The sequence below is a fragment of the Oncorhynchus kisutch genome, linkage group LG7 (assembly GCF_002021735.2).
Source record: "Oncorhynchus kisutch isolate 150728-3 linkage group LG7, Okis_V2, whole genome shotgun sequence".
NCBI classification, from domain to species: Eukaryota; Metazoa; Chordata; class Actinopteri; order Salmoniformes; family Salmonidae; genus Oncorhynchus; species Oncorhynchus kisutch.
In genome coordinates this window covers 40,229,374-40,248,710 of record NC_034180.2, presented here as the reverse complement: position 1 = coordinate 40,248,710, position 19,337 = coordinate 40,229,374, and the positions used below count along the sequence as shown (strand labels likewise).

At 44.0% G+C, this 19,337-nt stretch overlaps 1 protein-coding gene across 3 annotated transcripts in view; it reads right to left on the bottom strand.

The window, feature by feature from the left end:
• LOC109893786 (peroxidasin homolog) overlaps positions 1-18,595 on the bottom strand; it is a 92,833-nt gene extending 74,238 nt beyond the window's left edge. For all 3 annotated transcript variants that reach the window (XM_031829094.1, XM_031829095.1, XM_031829096.1), the window contains exon 1: positions 18,341-18,595. In XM_031829094.1, the coding sequence (XP_031684954.1) occupies positions 18,341-18,525 (185 nt within the window). In that variant the 5' untranslated portion in view covers positions 18,526-18,595. The remainder of the gene's footprint in view (positions 1-18,340) is intronic.
• Positions 18,596-19,337: the final 742 nt, after the last annotated feature.

Genomic DNA, 19,337 nt, shown 5'->3' with positions numbered 1-19,337 from the left:
GAAACAGCAGAGGGAACACCCCCCCATCCACATCGATGGAACAGTAGTGGAGAGGGTAGCAAGTTTTAAGTTCCTCGGCATACACATCACAGACAAACTGAATTGGTCCACTCACACAGACAGCATCGTGAAGAAGGCGCAGCAGCGCCTCTTCAACCTCAGGAGGCTGAAGAAATTCGGCTTGTCACCAAAAGCACTCACAAACTTCTACAGATGCACAATCGAGAGCATCCTGGCGGGCTGTATCACCGCCTGGTATGGCAACTGCACCGCCCTCAACCGTAAGGCTCTCCAGAGGGTAGTGAGGTCTGCACAACGCATCACCGGGGGCAAACTACCTGCCCTCCAGGACACCTACACCACCCGATGCTACAGGAAGGCCATAAAGATCATCAAGGACATCAACCACCCGAGCCACTGCCTGTTCACCCCGCTGTCATCCAGAAGGCGAGGTCAGTACAGGTGCATCAAAGCTGGGACCGAGAGACTGAAAAACAGCTTCTATCTCAAGGCCATCAGACTGTTAAACAGCCATACTAACATTGAGTGGCTACTGCCAACAAACTGTCAATGCCACTGACTCTACTCCAGCCACTTTAATCATGGGAATTGATGGGAAATGATGTAAATATATCACTAGCCACTTTAAACAATGCTACCTTATATAATGTTACTTACCCTACATTATTCATCTCATATGCATACGTAGATACTGTACTCTATATCATCGACTGCATCCTTATGTAATACATGTATCACTAGCCACTTTAACTATGCCACTTGGTTTACATACTCATCTCATATGTATATACTGTACTCGATATCATCTACTGTATCTTGCCTATGCTGCTCTGTACCATCACTCATTCATATATCCTTATGTACATATTCTTTATCCCCTTACACTGTGTATAAGACAGTAGTTTTTTTTGGAATTGTTAGTTAGATTACTTGTTCGTTATTACTGCATTGTCGGAACTAGAAGCACAAGCATTTCGCTACACTCGCATTAACATCTGCTAACCATGTGTATGTGACAAATAAATTTGATTTGATTTGATTTGATTTGAATCCCCTTCGGTGTGTAGTACATGTTAGAACTGTGATATCTTTAACCCCCTTCGGTGTGTAGTACATGTTAGAACGGTGATATCTTTAACCCCCTTCAGCGTGTAGTACATGTTAGAACTGTGATATCTTTAACCCCCTTTGGTGTGTAGTACATGTTAGAACTGTGATATCTTTAATCCCCTTCGGCGTGTAGTACATGTTAGAACTGTGATATCTTTAATCCCCTTCGGCGTGGAGTACATGTTAGAACTGTGATATCTTTAACCCCCTTCGGCGTGTAGTACATGTTAGAACTGTGATATCTTTGTCTAGGGTTCTTAGTGACTAAGGACTTCGATCAGTCATACATTAATGTTAAAAGCTATTAATTTACTATATCTGCCTTACCCTAAAAACAGAGCTTCCCACAAAGAAGCACATCTCTTTGAGACTTGGAATTTCAAAATACAAATTGTGAGATCATGTATGCCTTGCTGCATTGAGTCAACACACTCTTGGAGAGGAATGGAGACAAGAGATGACACAATGTACATGGCAACAACACTTGGAAACAGGATGCTGCTCAGTGCTCTTGCTTCTTGTTGGTTGGCTGCCAATTCAGACTCAACCATTCCACAGTGGAAATGAGCAAATGGCCGATAAGAGCCCTGGGCTTGATAACAAGGGACGGCCGTGATTACCACCAGCGCCAGGCAGACAGCAGCTTTCCCGCTCAAAACCCATCTTCTCTGTCAGTATGGAAAGGCCTGGCTATGGGTGGGGTAGAACGTCAGGCATCATGGCTGCATGAATACAGTTCCACTTAGCAAGGTCGTTGGCAATCCACACGCAAAAGTAAACTTGCAAAAAGGCTCTGTAGCCTGTGCAACGCAAACCCTAATCTGTGAGGCACTAAGGGAGTGGCTGGGACATCTCCAGCTTCAGTTCCAGCTCTAGCATCTGAGTGCCATATGTGGACCCCTCCCTCTCCCCCTCTCCTCCATCTCCTCCCTCTCTCCCTCTCTCCCTCTCCTCCCTCTCTGTCTCTCTCTCCTCCCTCTCTCGCTCTCTGTCTCTCTCTGTCCCTCTCTCTCTCTCTCTCTCTGTATCTCTCTCTCTCTCTCTCTCTCTCTCTCGCTCTCTCTCTGTCTCTCTCTCTCTCTGTCCCTCTCTCTCTCTCTCTGTCTCTCTCTCCTCCCTCTCCCTCCCCTCTCTCTCTGTCTCTCCCTCTCCCTCTCCCTCCCTCCCCTCTCTCTCTCTCTCTCTCTCTCTCACTCACTCACTCACTCACTCACTCACTCACTCACTCACTCACTCACTCACTCACTCACTCACTCACTCACTCACTCACTCACTCACTCACTCTCAATTCAATTTCAATTTCAATTTAAGTGCTTTACTGGCATGTGAAACACATGTCAACATTGCCAAAGCAAGTGAAGAAGATAATAAAAAAAGTTAAATAAACAATACAAATTAACAGTAAACATTACACTCACAAAAGGTCCAAAAGAATAAAGACATTTCAAATGTCATATTATGTACAAATAGTTAAAGTACAAAAGAGAAAATAAATAAATATAAATATGGGTTGTATTTACAACAGGTCACAAATCTTGCTGCTGTGATTGCACACTGTGGTATTTCACCCAATAGATATGGGAGTTTATAAAAATTGGGTTTGTTTTCGAATTCTTTGTGGATCTGTGTAATCTGAGGGAAGTATGTGTCTCTAGTATGGTCATACATTTGGCAGGAGGTTAGAAAGTGCAGCTCAGTTTCCACCTCATTTTGTGGGCAGCGTGCACATAGCCTGTCTTCTCTTGAGAGCCAGGTCTACGGCAGACTTTCTCAATAGCAAGGCTATGCTCACTGAGCCTTAAGTGTGGGTCAGTCACAGTGGTCAGGAATTCTGCGACTGTGTACTCTCTGTTTAGGGGCAAATAGCATTCTAGTTTGCTCTGTTTTTTTGTTAATTATTTCCAATGTGACAAGTAATTATCTTTTTGTTTTCTCATGCTTTGGTTGGGTCTAATTGTGCTGCTGTCCTGGGGCTCTGTGGGGTGTGTTTGTGTTTGTGAACAGAGCCCCAGGACCAGCTTGCTTAGGGGACTCTTCTCCAGGTTCATCTCTCTGTAGGTGATGGCTTTGTTTGGGAATCTCTTCCTTTCAGGTGGTTGTAGAATTTAACGGCTCTTTTCTGGATTTTGATAATTAGTGGGTATCGGCCTAATTCTGCTCTGCATGCATTATATGGTGTTCTACGTTGTACACAGTGTAACGGCGTTCTTCGTTTGTCGAAAGAAAGTCGGACCGAAATGCAGCGTGGTGGTCACTCATGTCTTTAATGAAAAAAGTGACGATACATGAAATAACTTAATAAATACAAAAACAACAAACGGAACGTGAAACCTAATACAGCCTATCTGGTGAACACTACACAGAGACAGGAACAATCACCCACGAAAGACAAAGCGAAACTCAGGCTACCTAAATACGGTTCCCAATCAGAGGCAACGAGAATCACCTGACTGCTGATTGAGAACCGCCTCAGGCAGCCAAGCCTATACAACACCCCTAATCAGCCGCGATCCCAAATACTCCAAACCCCAATACGAAATACAATAACATAAACCACTGTCACACCCTGGCCTGACCATATATATAACGAAAACACAAAATACAATGACCAAGGCGTGACACACAGAGGATATTTTTTGCAGAATTCTGCATGCAAAGTCTCAATTTGGTATTTGCCCCATTTTGTGAATTCTTGGTTGGTGAGCAGACCACAGACCTCACAACCATAAAGGGCAACAGGTTCTATAACTGATTCAAGTATTTTTAGCCAGATCCTAATTGGTATGTCAAATTTTATGTTCCCTTTGACGGCGTAGAAGGCCCTTCTCGCCGTCTTGCCATGTCTCTCAGATCCTTCACAGCTTTGTGGAAGTTACCTGTGGTGCTGATGTTTAGCCCGAGTTATGTGAAAATGGTGTCCAGATGGAATTTATATTCATGGTCCTGGCAACTGGACCTTTTTTGGAACTACATTATTTTGGTCTTACTGAGATTTACTGTCAGGGCCCAGGTCTGACAGAATCTGTGCAGAAGATCTAGGTGCTGCCGTCTTTGAGGGAGTGGGGGGCATGGAGTGGGCAGGAGGGGCAGAGGTCTGATCTGAGGGGGCCTAAATGGGGTATGGGCATGGTTGACTTGGGGGAGTGTTGATTGGTTGGGGTGGGGGTGTGGATGTGGCTGGTGGTGCTGTAGTCTGGATGTTGGTCCTCTCAGTGTGGGTTTTCTAGGTGTAGGTCCGGGGGGAGGGACCCGCAGGTCTGGGAGAGTGTCTCACTGGTCAGGGCAGAGTGTCTGTTGATCTGTTGCTCGAGTGCTGTGGCCACCCTTTCCTGCTGTGTTCTAAGGTTGTTTGTGCCTGTGTGTAGTATTATGTGGCTGGGTGACCCTAGTTGGTCCTCAGACAGAAGGTCTAGGGTGCGCTCGGTGTTTGGACATCAGAGTTTAGACACTGTGTGTTTGGAAAAAAGTTCATTTTCTTGTACATATTTCCCATTTGAGTCCATAAGGATGTCCTCAGTGGGTGTGGGGGTTTGTCAGGAGGACTATCAGGGTGGCTGAAAGGGGGTGGGATCCCCTGGGCTCGGGGTTCATTTGTCTGTCCTGCTGTGATGTCGGGGCTATGGTCAGGGTCTGGGGTGGACTGTTCTGCTGTGGTGTTCAAGACTTTGGTCAGGGTCTGGAGTGGGCTGTTCTGGTGGCTACTCTGCGGGGGTGGCTAGCTCTCTAATGGGTTGTTCTCCGTCACACGTCATCGTTCTCAACTACTCCTTGATCACTTTCACCTCCTCCTCTAGTGCTCTATTCTTCTCCTGCGCCTGCTCTTCTCCTGTTGATGTTGTCTCACCACAGTCCATAGTGCAGATATGTCTCTCCACCTCCACCTCTCCAGGTCTGGTTGAGGGAGTGTTGTTGAGCTGGACAATTTTTTTGTGCTGACTGGAGTGTGTTCACCTGCTGTTCCAGCTCCACCTGCCGTACCTCCAGCTGGGTGAATTTATCCTTCATTTCAATGAGTACTCTGTGCTGGGAGGTTGACTTTCCGTTTGTGAGGTTGTATAGTGAAGAGGTCTGGTCTGACAAGCTCAGGGGGAGGGTATCTTTCTAAAGAGAGCTTATCCAGCTAAGATATCTCTTTGATTATGCTAAAGTCCAGCTGAAACTGTTTGGGGTTGCCCAGCACCATTAATGTTCCAGACTTGTACAGGTTGACATTGGCTGACTCAGTCCTCATTGTCTAATATCCTGAGTTTCCACCCATTGCTAACACCCCCCCCCCCCCTTAACAGAGGGGTAGTGTGTTAGTTAAGCACTGCGCCATGCCAGGGGATGGTCTGTGTGGAAGATTAAGTTATGTTCCAATTTCTATAATAGTCAGCAAAATGTGTCTTTTGATATTTCATAAGGAGCTTCTTGTTGTATTCATTTTGTGCCATATCATGTTTTACATGCAGAGGGTACTGTATTGTAATGACCTCTGAACAGCGGGAGAGGGCTTCCAAGGCCTCTGCATTTGGTGGGATAGGCTGTGAAATGCTCCTGCCATTGATGGGCTCAAGGGCTTTAATACCTCTCACCTCACACCTCAGTGCTAATTGAAGTTGCAGTCAGATATGTTCTTTCCTTGCAAGCTTGGAAGCCTTAACTTAGCATTCCGTCCTTATAAAGTAAAATGTATCATTGTTATGTACTTTTCTTCATGGCTTTAAAAGTAGCTTCAGACTAAACATTACTCACTCAGTTCCAGGTTGGATGGTGTTTTCAGGTTTCTGTTTGTTAGCTTGGAAATAAGAATCTTTGGTAGTAAAAATCCTTTGAAAATCAGGTTGTAGGTTTGGAGATTTGATTTGGAGTGAATGTTATGTTGTGGAGGGTTGTATCCTGTATACAGAACCAGTGAAAAGTTTGGAGACACCTAGTCATTCAAGGGTTTGTCACGTTCTGACCTTAGTTCCTTTGATTTGTCTTTGTTTTAGTATGGTCAGGGTGTGAGTTGGGTGGGTTGTCTATGTTCTGTTTTCTATGTTGTGTTTGGCCTGGTATGGTTCTCAATCAGAGGCAGGTGTCGTTAGTTGTCTCTGATTGAGAATCATACTTAGGTAGCCTTTTCTCACTTGTGTTTGGTGGGTGTTTATTTGCTGTGTCTGTGTGTTCCACACGGAACTGTTTCGGTTGGTTATTTCACGTGTCGTTTATCGTTTTGTTTCAGTGTTTTCTCTGTTTTAATAAAGAACACGTACCACGCTGCACATTGGTCCTCTGATCCTTACTACTCCTCCTCGTCTGAGGAGGAGGAAGACAGCCGTTACAGGGTTTTTCCTTATTTTTACTATTTTCTTCATTGTAGAATAATAGTGAAGACATCACAACTATGAAATAACACATATTGTCATGGTTTTCCTCCTCTTCGTCTGAAGAAGAGAGGCGAGAAGGATCGGAGGACCAATATGCGGCGTGGTAAGTGTCCATGGTTTTAATAGGAAAACTCAAACATGAACACAACTACAAAACAAGAAAACGTGAAAACCGAAACAGTCCTAACTGGTGCAGAAAACACAAAGACAGGAAACAATCACCCACAAAATAGCCAAAGAATATGGCTGCCTAAATATGGTCCCCAATCAGAGACAACGATAAACACCTGCCTCTGATTGAGAACCACTCAAGGCAACCATAGACTTACCTAGACAACTAAACTGAACACAACCCATTCATCTAATAAACCCCTAGACAAGACGAAATACAATAAATCCCCCATGTCACACCCTGGCCTAACCAAAATAATAAAGAAAACAAAGATAACTAAGGCCAGGGCGTGACACATATGGAATCATGTAGTAACCAAAAATATTTTTTAAAGTAGCCACCCTTTGCCTTGATGACAGCTTTGCACAATCTTTTCATTCTCTCAACCAGCTTCATGAGGTAGTCACATGGAATGCATTTAAATTAAGGTGTGCCTTGTTTAAAGTTAATTTGTGGAATTTATTTCCTATTTATGAGTTTGAGCCAATCAGTTGTGTTGTGACAAGGTACGGGTGGTATACAGACGATAGACCATATTATGGCAAGAACAGCTCAAATAAGCAAAGAGAAATGACAGTCCATCATTACTTTAATACATGAAAGTCAGTCAATCCTGAAAATGTCAAGAACTTTCAACGTTTCTTCAAGTGCAGTCACAATAAGTGCTATGATAAAACTGGCCCTCATTAGGACCATCACAGGAAAGGAAGACCCAGAGTTACCACTGCTGAATGATAAGTTCATTAGAGTTACCAGCCTCAGAAATTGCAGCCCAAATAAATGCATCACAGAGTTCATGTAACAGACACATCTCAACTAGAGGTCGACCGATTAATCGGAATGGCTGATTAATTAGGGTTTCATAACAATCGGAAATCAGTATTTTTGGACACCGATTTGGGTGATTTAAAAAAAATTTTTTTTTTACACCTTTATTTATCCTTTATTTAAGGCAAATCAGTTAAGAACACATTCTTATTTTCAATGACGGCCTAGGAACAGTGGGTTAACTGCCTTGTTCATGGGCAGAATGACAGATTTTTACCTTGTCAACTCGGGGATTCAATCTTGCAACCTTAGTTAACTAGTCCAACGCTCTAACCACCTGATTACATTGCACTCCACAAGGAGACTGCCTGTTACGCGAATGCAGTAAGTAGCCAAGGTAAGTTGCTAGCTAGCATTAAACGTATCTTATAAAAAACAATCAATCAATCATAATCACTAGTTAACTACACATGGTTGATGATATTACTAGTCGCTATTTGCGAAAAAGGACTGTCTTGCTCCAAAGTGTACCCAACCATAAACATCAATGCCTTTCATTACACAAGTATATATTTTTAAACCTGCATATTTAGTTAATATTGCCAGCTAACCTGGCTTGTTGGGAACTCTGTGAAGACTATTTCTTCCTAACAAAGACAGCCAACTTCGCCAGACGGGGGATGATTTAACAAAAGCGCATTTGCGAAAAAAGCACAATCATTGCACGACTGTACCTAACCATAAACATCAATGCCTTTCTTAAAATCAACACACAGTATCTAGTATTTAGTATATATTTTTAAATCCAGGTTAGCAGGCAATATTAACCAGGTGAAATGGTGTCACTTCTCTTGCACGCAGAATCAGTGTATATGCAACAGTTTGGGCCAACTAATTTGCCTGAATTTGACATAATTATGACATAACATTGAAGTTTGTGCAATGTAACAGGAATATTTGGGATTTATGGATGCCACCCGTTAGATAAAATACGGAACGGTTCCGTATTTCACTGAAAGAATAAACGTCTTGTTTTCGAGATGATAGTCTCTGGATTCGACCATATTAATGACCTAAGGCTTGTATTTCTGTGTGTTATCATGTTATAACTAAGTCTATGATTTGATAGAGCAGTCTGACTGAGCGATGGTAGGCACCAGCAGGCTCGTGAGCATTCATTCAAACAGCACTTTTGTGCGTTTTCCAGCAGCTGTTTATGACTTCAAGCCTATCAACTCCCGAGATTAGGCTGGTGTAACCGATTTGAAATGGCTAGCTAGTTAGCGGGGTGCGCGCTAATAGCGTTTCAATAGTCACTCGCTCTGAGACTTGGAGTGGTTGTTGCCCTTGCTCTGCATGGGTAACGCTGCTTCGAGGGAAGCTGTTGTCGATGTGTTTTACTCTCTTCTCCAACACTTTGTTTTTGCATTATTTAAACCAAATTGAACATGTTTCATTTTATTTGAGGCTAAATTGATTTTATTGATGTATTATATTAAGTTAAAATAAGTGTTCATTCAGTATTGTTGTAATTGTCATTATTCCGATTAATCGGTATCGGCTTTTTTTGATCCTCCAATAATAGGTATCATATCGGCATTGAAAAATCATAATCGGTCGACCTCTAATCTCAACATCATCTTTTCAGTGGAGACTGCGGGAATCAGGCTTTCAAAGTTGAATTTCTGCAAAGAAACCAATACTAAAGGACACCAATAAGAAGAAGATAATTGCTTGGGCCAAGAAACACAAGCAATGGTCATTAGACGAGTGGAAATCTGTCATTTGGTCTGATGAGTCCAAATGTGAGATTTTTGGTTCCAACCGCCATGTCTTTGTGAGACGCAGAGTAGGTGAACGGATGATCTCCGCATGTGTAGTTCCCACCGTGAAGCATGGAGGAGGTGTGATGGTGTGGGGGTGACACTGTATGTGATTTATTTAGAATTCAAGGCACACTTAACCAGCCTGGCTACCCCAGCATAAGGCAGCGATACGCCATCCCATCTGGTGCTTAGTGGGACTATCATTTGTTCTTCAAAAGGCTATTTGACCAAGAAGGTGAGTGATGGAGTGCTGCATCAGATGACCTGGCCTCCACAATCACCGACCTCAACCCAATTGAGATGTTTTGAGATGAGTTGGACCGCAGAGTGAAGGAAAAGCAGCCAACAAGTGCTCAGCATATGTGGGAACTCCTTCAAGACTGATGGAAACGCATTCCAGGTGAAGCTGGTTGAGAGAATGCCAAGAGTGTGCAAAGCTGTCATCAAGGCAAAGGGTGGCTACTTTGAAGAATCTAAAATATTTATATTATATATATATATTTTGATGTGTTTAACACTTTTTTGGTTTCTACATTATTCCATGTGATTTCATAGTTTAGATGAATTCACTATTATTCTACAATGTAGAAAATAGTCAAAATAAAGAAAACCTCTTGAATGAGTAGGTGTGTCCAAACGTTTGACTGGTACTGTATGTCCTTGCAGAAAATCCAAGTCTCTCTCTCTGCCCCACCTCCAAAGACCTCTCACATACACCTCTCTCTCTCTCTCTCTCTCTCTCTCTCTCTCTCTCTCTCTCTCTCTCTCTCTCTCTCTCTCTCTCTCTCTCTCTCTCTCTCTCTCTCTCTCTCTCTCTCTCTCTCTCTCTCACTCACTCTCAGTCAGGGGATTGTTTAGCTTTCTGACACATGCCCAACTTGGACAGCCAAGGACTCTCTCTGGGCGTGCATGACTCATACATTGTTAAACAAGAACATGGCAGTCTCCCCACCTCGAAGAACAAGGCCATCTCAATCTCCAAACATGGTTGGAGCTTTTCTTCAATACGTCTCTGTCTGTATCCTGCAGTGTAGAATCCCACAGAGCCTGAAGGAGTTGGACAGAGCACCGACAGGACCTGAGGGCCATTGCCAATGCAACAGCCTGGACTGCTTCTCAGACATTCAATAGAGAAAGCTTTCACAGGCAGTGTAGCAGCACAGAAGGATACAGGAGACGTGACTGCGATCATAATCAGGGATGACATTTGGAATAAAGGGATTCCCCATTCACTTTTCTGTATAGGGTATTGTGTCTTCTTCTCTGACATCCTTTAATGTCTTCATCCAGGAATCTATCTTACCAACAGTCACAAAGTTCTTATCAAGCATTATAAAGGTTCATGATGAGGGCATAAAAAAGCAATCCACTTCAGCACCAGATTTCCCTCCAATGAGACCATTCACTGACAACATGGCTGCAAAGTATTGATATGCTTGATTTGCAACTATGCACACACAGCCCCTCCTGTACATGCATAACAACTCCTAAACAAGTCACAGGGAGAATCTAACTTTTAGGAGACATCCTTGGTGGAACAATGCTGTAACTAATAACGCTATGACAATGCTCTTTTTAGGGAAATGCTGCAAAAATACTTGAACAACATTAGAATTCAGCAGCCACGCTGCCCCCCCCTCCCCCCTCCCTCTCCACCCCCTATAGGACAGCCACAGGAAGAGAGAGGCCAGTAGGGTTCCTTTCAACAACTATCTTCGCCACAATCTCCCTGTGCAAATGAGCAAAGCGTTGCGGATTTCTGGCTTTGCATTCCATAATGCTGCAGAGACTAAACGCCTCACAAAGCCTGACTGCAGCAAATTCCACACAATGGAGCTCCTCTTTTCTCTCCCTCCCTGACTGTCTGTCCCGCTCTCTAACTCACTCATTCAGGCCCCTGCTGTAGGCCATCAGTACGTTTCATACACGCTAATAATTCAACATGAAACTGATTATGGCAGTAGGCGGAGTATGACAGTAGACATGTAAACACCTTACTCTGCTTATCTTAATCAGCATAAGGTCATAATTGAAGTAAGCATATGTCAATTAAAGCAATTAAATTAAAGCAATTAAAGCACCTGTTCTTTTTAACAATCTTTTGAATTATTAGGACGTCATCACCTTAATTTGAATTTCCAGCTGTGTATTTGATCTGTGTGTGTGCTAGCACCAGCAGCGAGAGCTTCCCTCTTTTGTCCAAAAAACTGAATGTATGCATCTTTGAAAAAGTTTTCATATACAAACTTTACGTACAAATACATGACAAATACATGACAAAGTACAGATATTTATATTTTTGTTAAATTTTTTTTATAATAAAATAAATAAAATAAGAGCCATATATTGGAAAGACACCAAGAGACAACACAAATACTATTTACACACTATTCATATATACATAGTCATTCATATTCTATTCTAAGTAGGGATTGAAAGACAAACGGTAAACCCCTGTCGCCTGCCTGACCAAATCTACCCAGTAGGGCTCTAAGGACTTGGGAGTCTTGTAAATCAAGACCACCTTTAGTTTTAGTAATTTTTTTTTTGTACTTTTTATTCCTTTTCTCTCCAATTTTGTGATATCCAATTGATAGTTACAGTTTTGTCCCATCCCTCCCATACGGACTCGGGAGAGGCGAAGGTCGAGAGCCATGCATCCTCCGAAACACGACCCCGCCAAGCCACATTGCTTCTTGACACACTGCTCGCTTAAGAACAAGGACATCCCAACCGCCCAAACCCTCCCCTAACCCAAATTGCTGGGGCCAATTGTGCACCGGCCAATTGTGACCGGTTCTCCCGGCTGCGACACAGCCTGGGATCGAACCCGGATCTGTAGTGACGCCTCTAGCACTGATCAGTGCCTTAGACCGCTGCGCCACTCAAGGGTTCACTTTCACAATGTTTAACACATTTCTGCAGTGGGTGCCAGACCATGTGACAACACATGCAGGGCACCACAGAGAAATTAATATACGTAAATAAATATCAAGAGACTATTTGTAAGGCTTCAGACAAGACATCTACATTTGAAAGAACCACAAAGGAAACAGTCCGTAACAATCCGGTATGCACTGAAATGTCACAGAAACATTCCCCACCCAAACCTCACAATTACAAGACAAGCAGACGGTATTAAACGGGCCCCGGGGATAAATTATGAAAGGCCGTAGTATCGACAAGCTCCGACGTTATCGGTTCTGCTTTTGGTACGGGAGAAATTAAGATCCTATTTACTATTGCTACATAAACGTTATCTTGCACATTTGATCTTTTAACCATTTCTAATCTGCAATAAGATGAAGACATTCGTCTATGATGCATTTTCGCTATTCCCAATCCAGAAGAGAGATCTCTCTGGCGCGAAGCCTGTGTCTCTCTCACGCTACAGCGCACACACACACAAGAAAGACCCTGCTCTTAACTAGTGACGATGGCGGAGAGAACTAAATGTTCAAAAGTGTGGTTACACTTCACCAGAGTCGATGCTGACAATGCTCATTGCCACAAGTGCAACAAGACTTTTGCTTGTAAGGGCGGAATCACGAGCAATCTGTCCAAACATCTATGGAAAGCGCATCATGTACAGGCATAGAAACAGTTTGACTGCCTAGCTCGTAGTTCATTTCTCGTTGCCCGGTCTACGTTAGCTATGTATGCTAGCAGCCTAGAGCCCACACACGGAGTTAACTCAATTATGAGAAACATGGGGTCATGATCAAAAGGAACCATTAGCAGCTGGTTGTATAGCTATGGGTGCGCTCATACATTTAATCACTCATTTAAAGATGTTGCACATTTTTGTTAAAGTTGCAGCTACAATGAACCAACCCAGTCCTCCCTCTAATACCGCTGGTCCAAGCCAAAGACAAGCCAAAGCCCTTTCACGCTGGCAGCTAGTGGGAGGATGACTGAGGAGGGTGAATGAGTGCCACCTAGCCGTGACCAAGTTCACAGTGAAAGGCCTACACCCCTTTGCAACAGTGGAGTCCAAGGGCTTTAGGTAACAGTCTGTTAGTGATCAGCTCACTGGTCATGATAACAACACCCACCTGTAGCACGCGCTCCAGCAGGTATATCTCACTGGTCATCCCCAAAGCCAACAGCTCCTTTGGCCTCCTTTCCTTCCAATTCTCTGCTGCCAGTGACTGGAACTAATTGTAAAAATCGCTGAAGCTGGAGACTTGTATTTCCCTCACCAACTTTAAACATCAGCTATGTGAGCAGCTAACAGATCGCTGCAGCTGTACATAGTCCATCTGTAAATAGCCCATCCAATCTACCTACCTCATCCCCATATTGTTTTTATTTACTTTTCTGCTCTTTTGCACACCAGTATCTCTACTTGCACATCATCATCTGCTCATTTATGACTCCAGTGTTAATCTGCTAAAATTGTAATTACCTCGCTACTATGGCCTATTTATTGCCTACCTCCTCACGCCATTTGCACACACTGTATATAGACTTTCTTTTTTTTCTATTGTGTTATTGACTGTACGCGTGTTTATTCCATGTGTAACTCTATGTTGTTGTTTGTGTCACACTGCTTTGCTTTATCTTGGCCAGGTCGCAGTTGTAAGTGAGAACGTGTTCTCACCTGGCCTACCTGGTTAAATAAAGGTGAAATAAATACATATATATTGAATTGTATTAATTTTTAGGATATAGTATGATGGAACTCTATCTAATGATAGAGGGATTCATGGAGCAGTATCCAGAGATCCAAGCAGCAGCCTTGGACCCACGACTATGAAAAGCAATGACCAAGGACAACCTGGAACATCTGAAGGACGAGGACTTCCATAAAGCTGAGGAGTTTGTCCAGCACATGAGAATCATCATACATCCAGTGTGTATGTCATGTGAAAAGAATGCCACCTGTGGACAGATCATACCCATCCTCCACAAACTGGAAGAGCACTTCACTGTGAAGCATGAAGATATGTTTGTGGCAACCATCAAAGAGAAGGTGTGGGAGAACCTCTCCGAGCGCTATCAGGATGAGGACATTCAAGCCTTCCTGCATCAGGCCACAGCAATGGACCCCAGATTTAAAGGGAGGCAGGTGAGTGACGCCACCTGGGACAAGCTGAGGAAGGCAACTGTTGAGGCCAATGTGACAGGAGCAACACCAGGGCTGTCAGAGGAGCTGGAGCAGACAGACACAGAGCACCAGCAACAAGATGAGGAGCCTGAAGGAGAAGGAGAGGAAATGGAGGAGACATTCCCTCCATTGTACAAAACAAGGAGTGCCTTAGAGGAGCTGTTCTCAGAAGAGGACAAGGAGTTGAGGTTGACGATCCAACAGGACACCTCGTCCCTCACCCTCAGCGAGCATGTTGACCTAGAGGTGGAGCTCTACAAAGGCCTGCCTCCCATCCGTATGGCTGAAGATCCTGTGATGTGGTGGTGGGAGGAGAGGGCTACTCTGCCCCTCCTCACGAACATTGCAACAAGCTACCTCTGTGCTCAAGCCTCCTCCACCCCGAGTCAGAGGGTATTTTCGACTGCAGGGAACACAATAAGCCAGGAGAGGTCCAGACTTCTGCCAGAGAAGGCAAACATGTTGATCTTTCTCCAGAAGAACTGCTAAGAACTGTTAGTCCTTTTGCAGCCTACCTGCTGGCCCCACCCGTGTTGCACTGTCTTTCCTTCTGCAGCCTACCTGCTGGCCCCACCCGTGTTGCACTGTCTTTTCTTCTGCAGCCTACCTGCTGGCCCCACCCGTGTTGCACTGTCTTTTCTTCTGCAGCCTACCTGCTGGCCCCACCCGTGTTGCACTGTCTTTTCTTATGCAGCCTACCTGCTGGCCCCACCCGTGTTGCACTGTCTTTTCTTTTGCAGCCTACCTGCTGGCCCCACCCGTGTTGCACTGTCTTTTCTTTTGCAGCCTACCTGCACGGACCCACCCGTGTTGCACTGTCTTTTCTTCTGCAGCCTACCTGCTGGCCCCACCCGTGTTGCACTGTCTTTCCTTCTGCAGCCTACCTGCTGGCCCCACCCGTGTTGCACTGTCTTTTCTTCTGCAGCCTACCTGCTGGCCCCACCCGTGTTGCACTGTCTTTTCTTATGCAGCCTACCTGCTGGCCCCACCCGTGTTGCACTGTCTTTTCTTTTGCAGCCTACCTGCACGGACCCACCCATGTTGCACTGTCTTTTCTTCTGCAGCCTCCCTGCTGGCCCCACCCGTGTTGCACTGTCTTTTCTTTTGCAACCTACCTGCACGGACCCACCCGTGTTGCACTGTCTTTTCTTCTGCAGCCTACCTGCTGGCCCCACCCGTGTTGCACTGTCTTTTCTTCTGCAGCCTACCTGCTGGCCCCACCCGTGTTGCACTGTCTTTTGTTCTGCAGGAATATATTGTTTATTTCATTTGTTTACATTTACATAATCACAACATTAGAGTCTTTAACAGTGATTTGTTCAAAACAATGCTGTTTCTTTTGCTGTAAATAATTGTTTATTTGATTTATTTTACATTTCAGAAAATAAAGCAATGTTAATTCTGTTCTTAATTTGTTTCGGGGGGGTTTTCATAAAAAATAACAAAAAGAACCGATAAGAATACCGTTAAAGTACTGGATCGATAAGCAGTATCGGTAAGAGTAGTAATACCATTCAAATCTTAACGACATCATTCCCTACTTGTGTCTTTTATGGCTTAAAATGTGCCTTTACAGAGCATTAGCAAGCGGAACAATAAGCATCAACAGCTGTGGGCCTGTGTGTCGGTACAGGCTGAGAGGATTCATGAGCGCTGATGGCAAAATAGAGCTGACAATGTGAAAGTAATCATTCCTCCATCTTAGGAAATCCCAGAGCAGGAGTGCAGCAACGTCGTTACAGAGAGGAAGCGTCATTTACTAGTATGCCTCAAACAGAGTCCTCAGAGACAACAGCTGAAAAATAAATGTGGAACATCGATGGCGGGAGGGAAAAAAGAAAAACCCTGAAAGTTAAAACAACGGGAGCACCGACCACAGGTCCTGGGTGTACCGTATCCCCTGTTCCCTTCAGGAAGTAAAGGGAAGAGAGATGTTTAGAGTGCAACGATACTTATCTCACACCAGCCACTTACTTTAGGAGATTCTCTTATTTCATGTACAAATATGTGTGTATGTTTTTTAGCCGGAGTGGTTGGGCCAGGGTCCAATGAGTTCTTTCAGGGGTTGACATCAGTAGAGAAGCATGCATTACACACACTGGGTAGAATGACTAGGCTCAGAGCGTTTAGACACACACACCACATTAGAACTGGGGTCAGTCTGAGCTCCAGCTCCAGCCCCAGCTCCAGCTCCAGCCCCAGTCCCAGCTCCAGCTCCAGCCCCAGCTGGGCCTCTCAGGAGAGACACAGGCATCTGGCACAAAGCTGCCTGCCCTGCACCAACCAACCATATTCCCCTAATCAAATCCATCACAGGAGAGAACTAGGGAGGGTTTATAAGTTTAGAGAGGGAGAGAGAAAGAATGGGAAAGAGAAAGAGGGGGAGAGTGAAAGAGAGGGAGAATGTAAGAGAAAGAGAAGGGGATACTGTGGAAGAAGAGAGAAACTTAGAGATGAGAGAAAAAAGGGAAGACATATAGAGAAAGAGAGATGGATAGATTGAGAGACAGAGAAAGGGGAAACAGAGATTGAGATTTCAAACAATAGCAAAATACATTCCCACAGCTTTGAGGAACCTGGTTGTGGAATGCTGATGAGGAAGAATTTTCACATCAGAGACGGGCACACTGCCAGATCAGGACAAGGAATGCAACGCCCAGACCGTCAGGGCTTGGCCAGCCAGCATCTCTCCAAATGAACCTCTACATACAATACCTCCTGTCTAAAACATGCCCAGCCAGTCACCTCTGCCCCCAGCCCTCACAGCCAGCCATCAGCTGACCCAGGTCGGAAGGGCCAGTGTTTTGGTCCTGGGACTGTGGCTGAAATTAGTTAAGCTACGAGAAATACAAAATGTTGTATTTTTAGCCTCCATAAGGGTCCATAAAGCCACCAGAAAGTATGACACAGGACTGGTGTCATAACATGGTTCTACCCACACACAAACATACACACTCACTTTTCTCCATCAAAGGAGCTGCTTTTAATCCATCCTGACTTCTGTTTAATAAGGCTTACTGTGATCTGCTATGCAGAAAGACTTCATATCCAGGGAGATACATATTCCCCACAATCAAGTGTTCCTTCAAAAGAGTGCTTGAGTTCAGTGTGTGCACAATTTACAGTGGAACAATGGGAAGGCAGGGACAGTCGCATTCATGTTCTGACAAGACTGAGCGCAGGCCAGCAGGGCAAAGAGACAGGTGTCTACTTACTTCAAAGTCCTGCGAGCCAACTGACACATGCTTTCCCCTCCAAAGCCTTCCTCCGTAGAACACTCAACACTGACAGATTCAGAAGCGTCCAATGGAGGAAGGAAGAAGAAGAAGAAGAAGAAGAAGAAGAAGAAGAAGAAGAAGAAGAAGAAGGAGAAGAAGAAGAAGAAGAAGAAGAAGAAGAAGAAAAGGGGCTCCAACTATGCTCTGATGTCTGAAGCCTTTGTCCTAGTTTCCGGAACAAGCACATATGTATAATTCCCATTTCAGACAGAATATTTGGTAAGTTAACTGTAAAAAAAAAAGATATTTTGGTTACAGGGTCTGTCAAGATGCAGGAATCATGACTAGGTCTTTGGGTGGATTTTAATTTGCCATGTTTTTTTTTGACCTCCTACTCCTTTCAGATATACCAGTTTGAATTTAAAAAAAATCAGTTTTGGTATCTATATGAAAGATGTAAGATAAACCTGAAAAATAAATAGCAGAATCCATCATTGCAACTTTGAATTTGGCAACCAGAATGGCGATCTGGTCCAGAAGAGGATAGCTCTTATGATACTGCATTCTCAACTGTGGTTTAAATATGGTAAGAATTGATACATTAACACAATTTAAATGATTTGGCTTAAATACAAACATAAGCGATCGTATGGTCATCGCAAAGCGCTTGTGTTGGTTGTTACTCCTCCAGCAATCCGTGCGTTCATTCCGTTCCCTCCATAGCCTACAAACTTTCCCTTTAGATACAATGTAACGCTACTTACAGGATGGTTGTCGATGGAGCGACAGCAGGTACGGTTTCCAGATTCAAATGCATACATCTCACGGTGGTACGAAAACATAAACACCGGCTTGGACAAGAAATGACAGGCTGCGGGCCAACGGCGACCAAAATCAGTCCCACCGCGATTAGAAAAGGGGAGAAGAGTTGGCTTGTCCTCAGCGCCATTGCTAGGGAGTCAGCAGCGCAGAGAACACACCGCCAGCTACCCCTCTCGCAGACTAACTACTACATCGGCAGAGTTATTGTAAAACTGAACTCAGCTGCCTTAGACCCGCTCCCTCCCTTAAAGCAGAGAGAGAGAGAGAGAGAGAGAGAGAGAAGTAGGGCAGTGTTACAAGTTATATTGGATTCGGTAGCAAGCCAATCAAGAAACCATGTCAAAGTAGATTTAGGCCTAATGGAAAGTATGGTTAATAAAATTATACTTCATACATCATCTGTTTAAAAGTTGATCAATGTACTCTTCAATAATACACATCGTACAGTTATACCACACTAACTCACGTTTCTGGAGTTTCCAGGAAATTGCTATTCACAAGAATTAGGTGATTTTCTGATCTTGTAATGCACCTATAAATATTTTATTGCCATAGTTACCCTGTAATGATGTCGTAAAATGTTGCCAGTTTGTCTCCCGCTGGGTGGAATGTCGGACAGACAATTATGGAAATTGTCTGTCCCCAATTAGGGATTATCAGCCAAATATGGAAAACATTGCCATACTATGATATGGTTTAGGACGGATGTTATAATAGTTCAGGATTTGTCTGATAATCCTTGATAATCCCCTTATCTCCAAATGATTGTGTTACTTTCCATGTATTTACAGCTCATAATAGTAGTTCTGAATATGATGCTTTATGTTCGATACATTTTCTGTTGTATTATAGGTATTTGGGGGGATTCCCTCTAACTTCAGTCCGAGACAGACAGGGTAAGAACATTTCCACAGGACCATGATGTTATACAGTGCTATG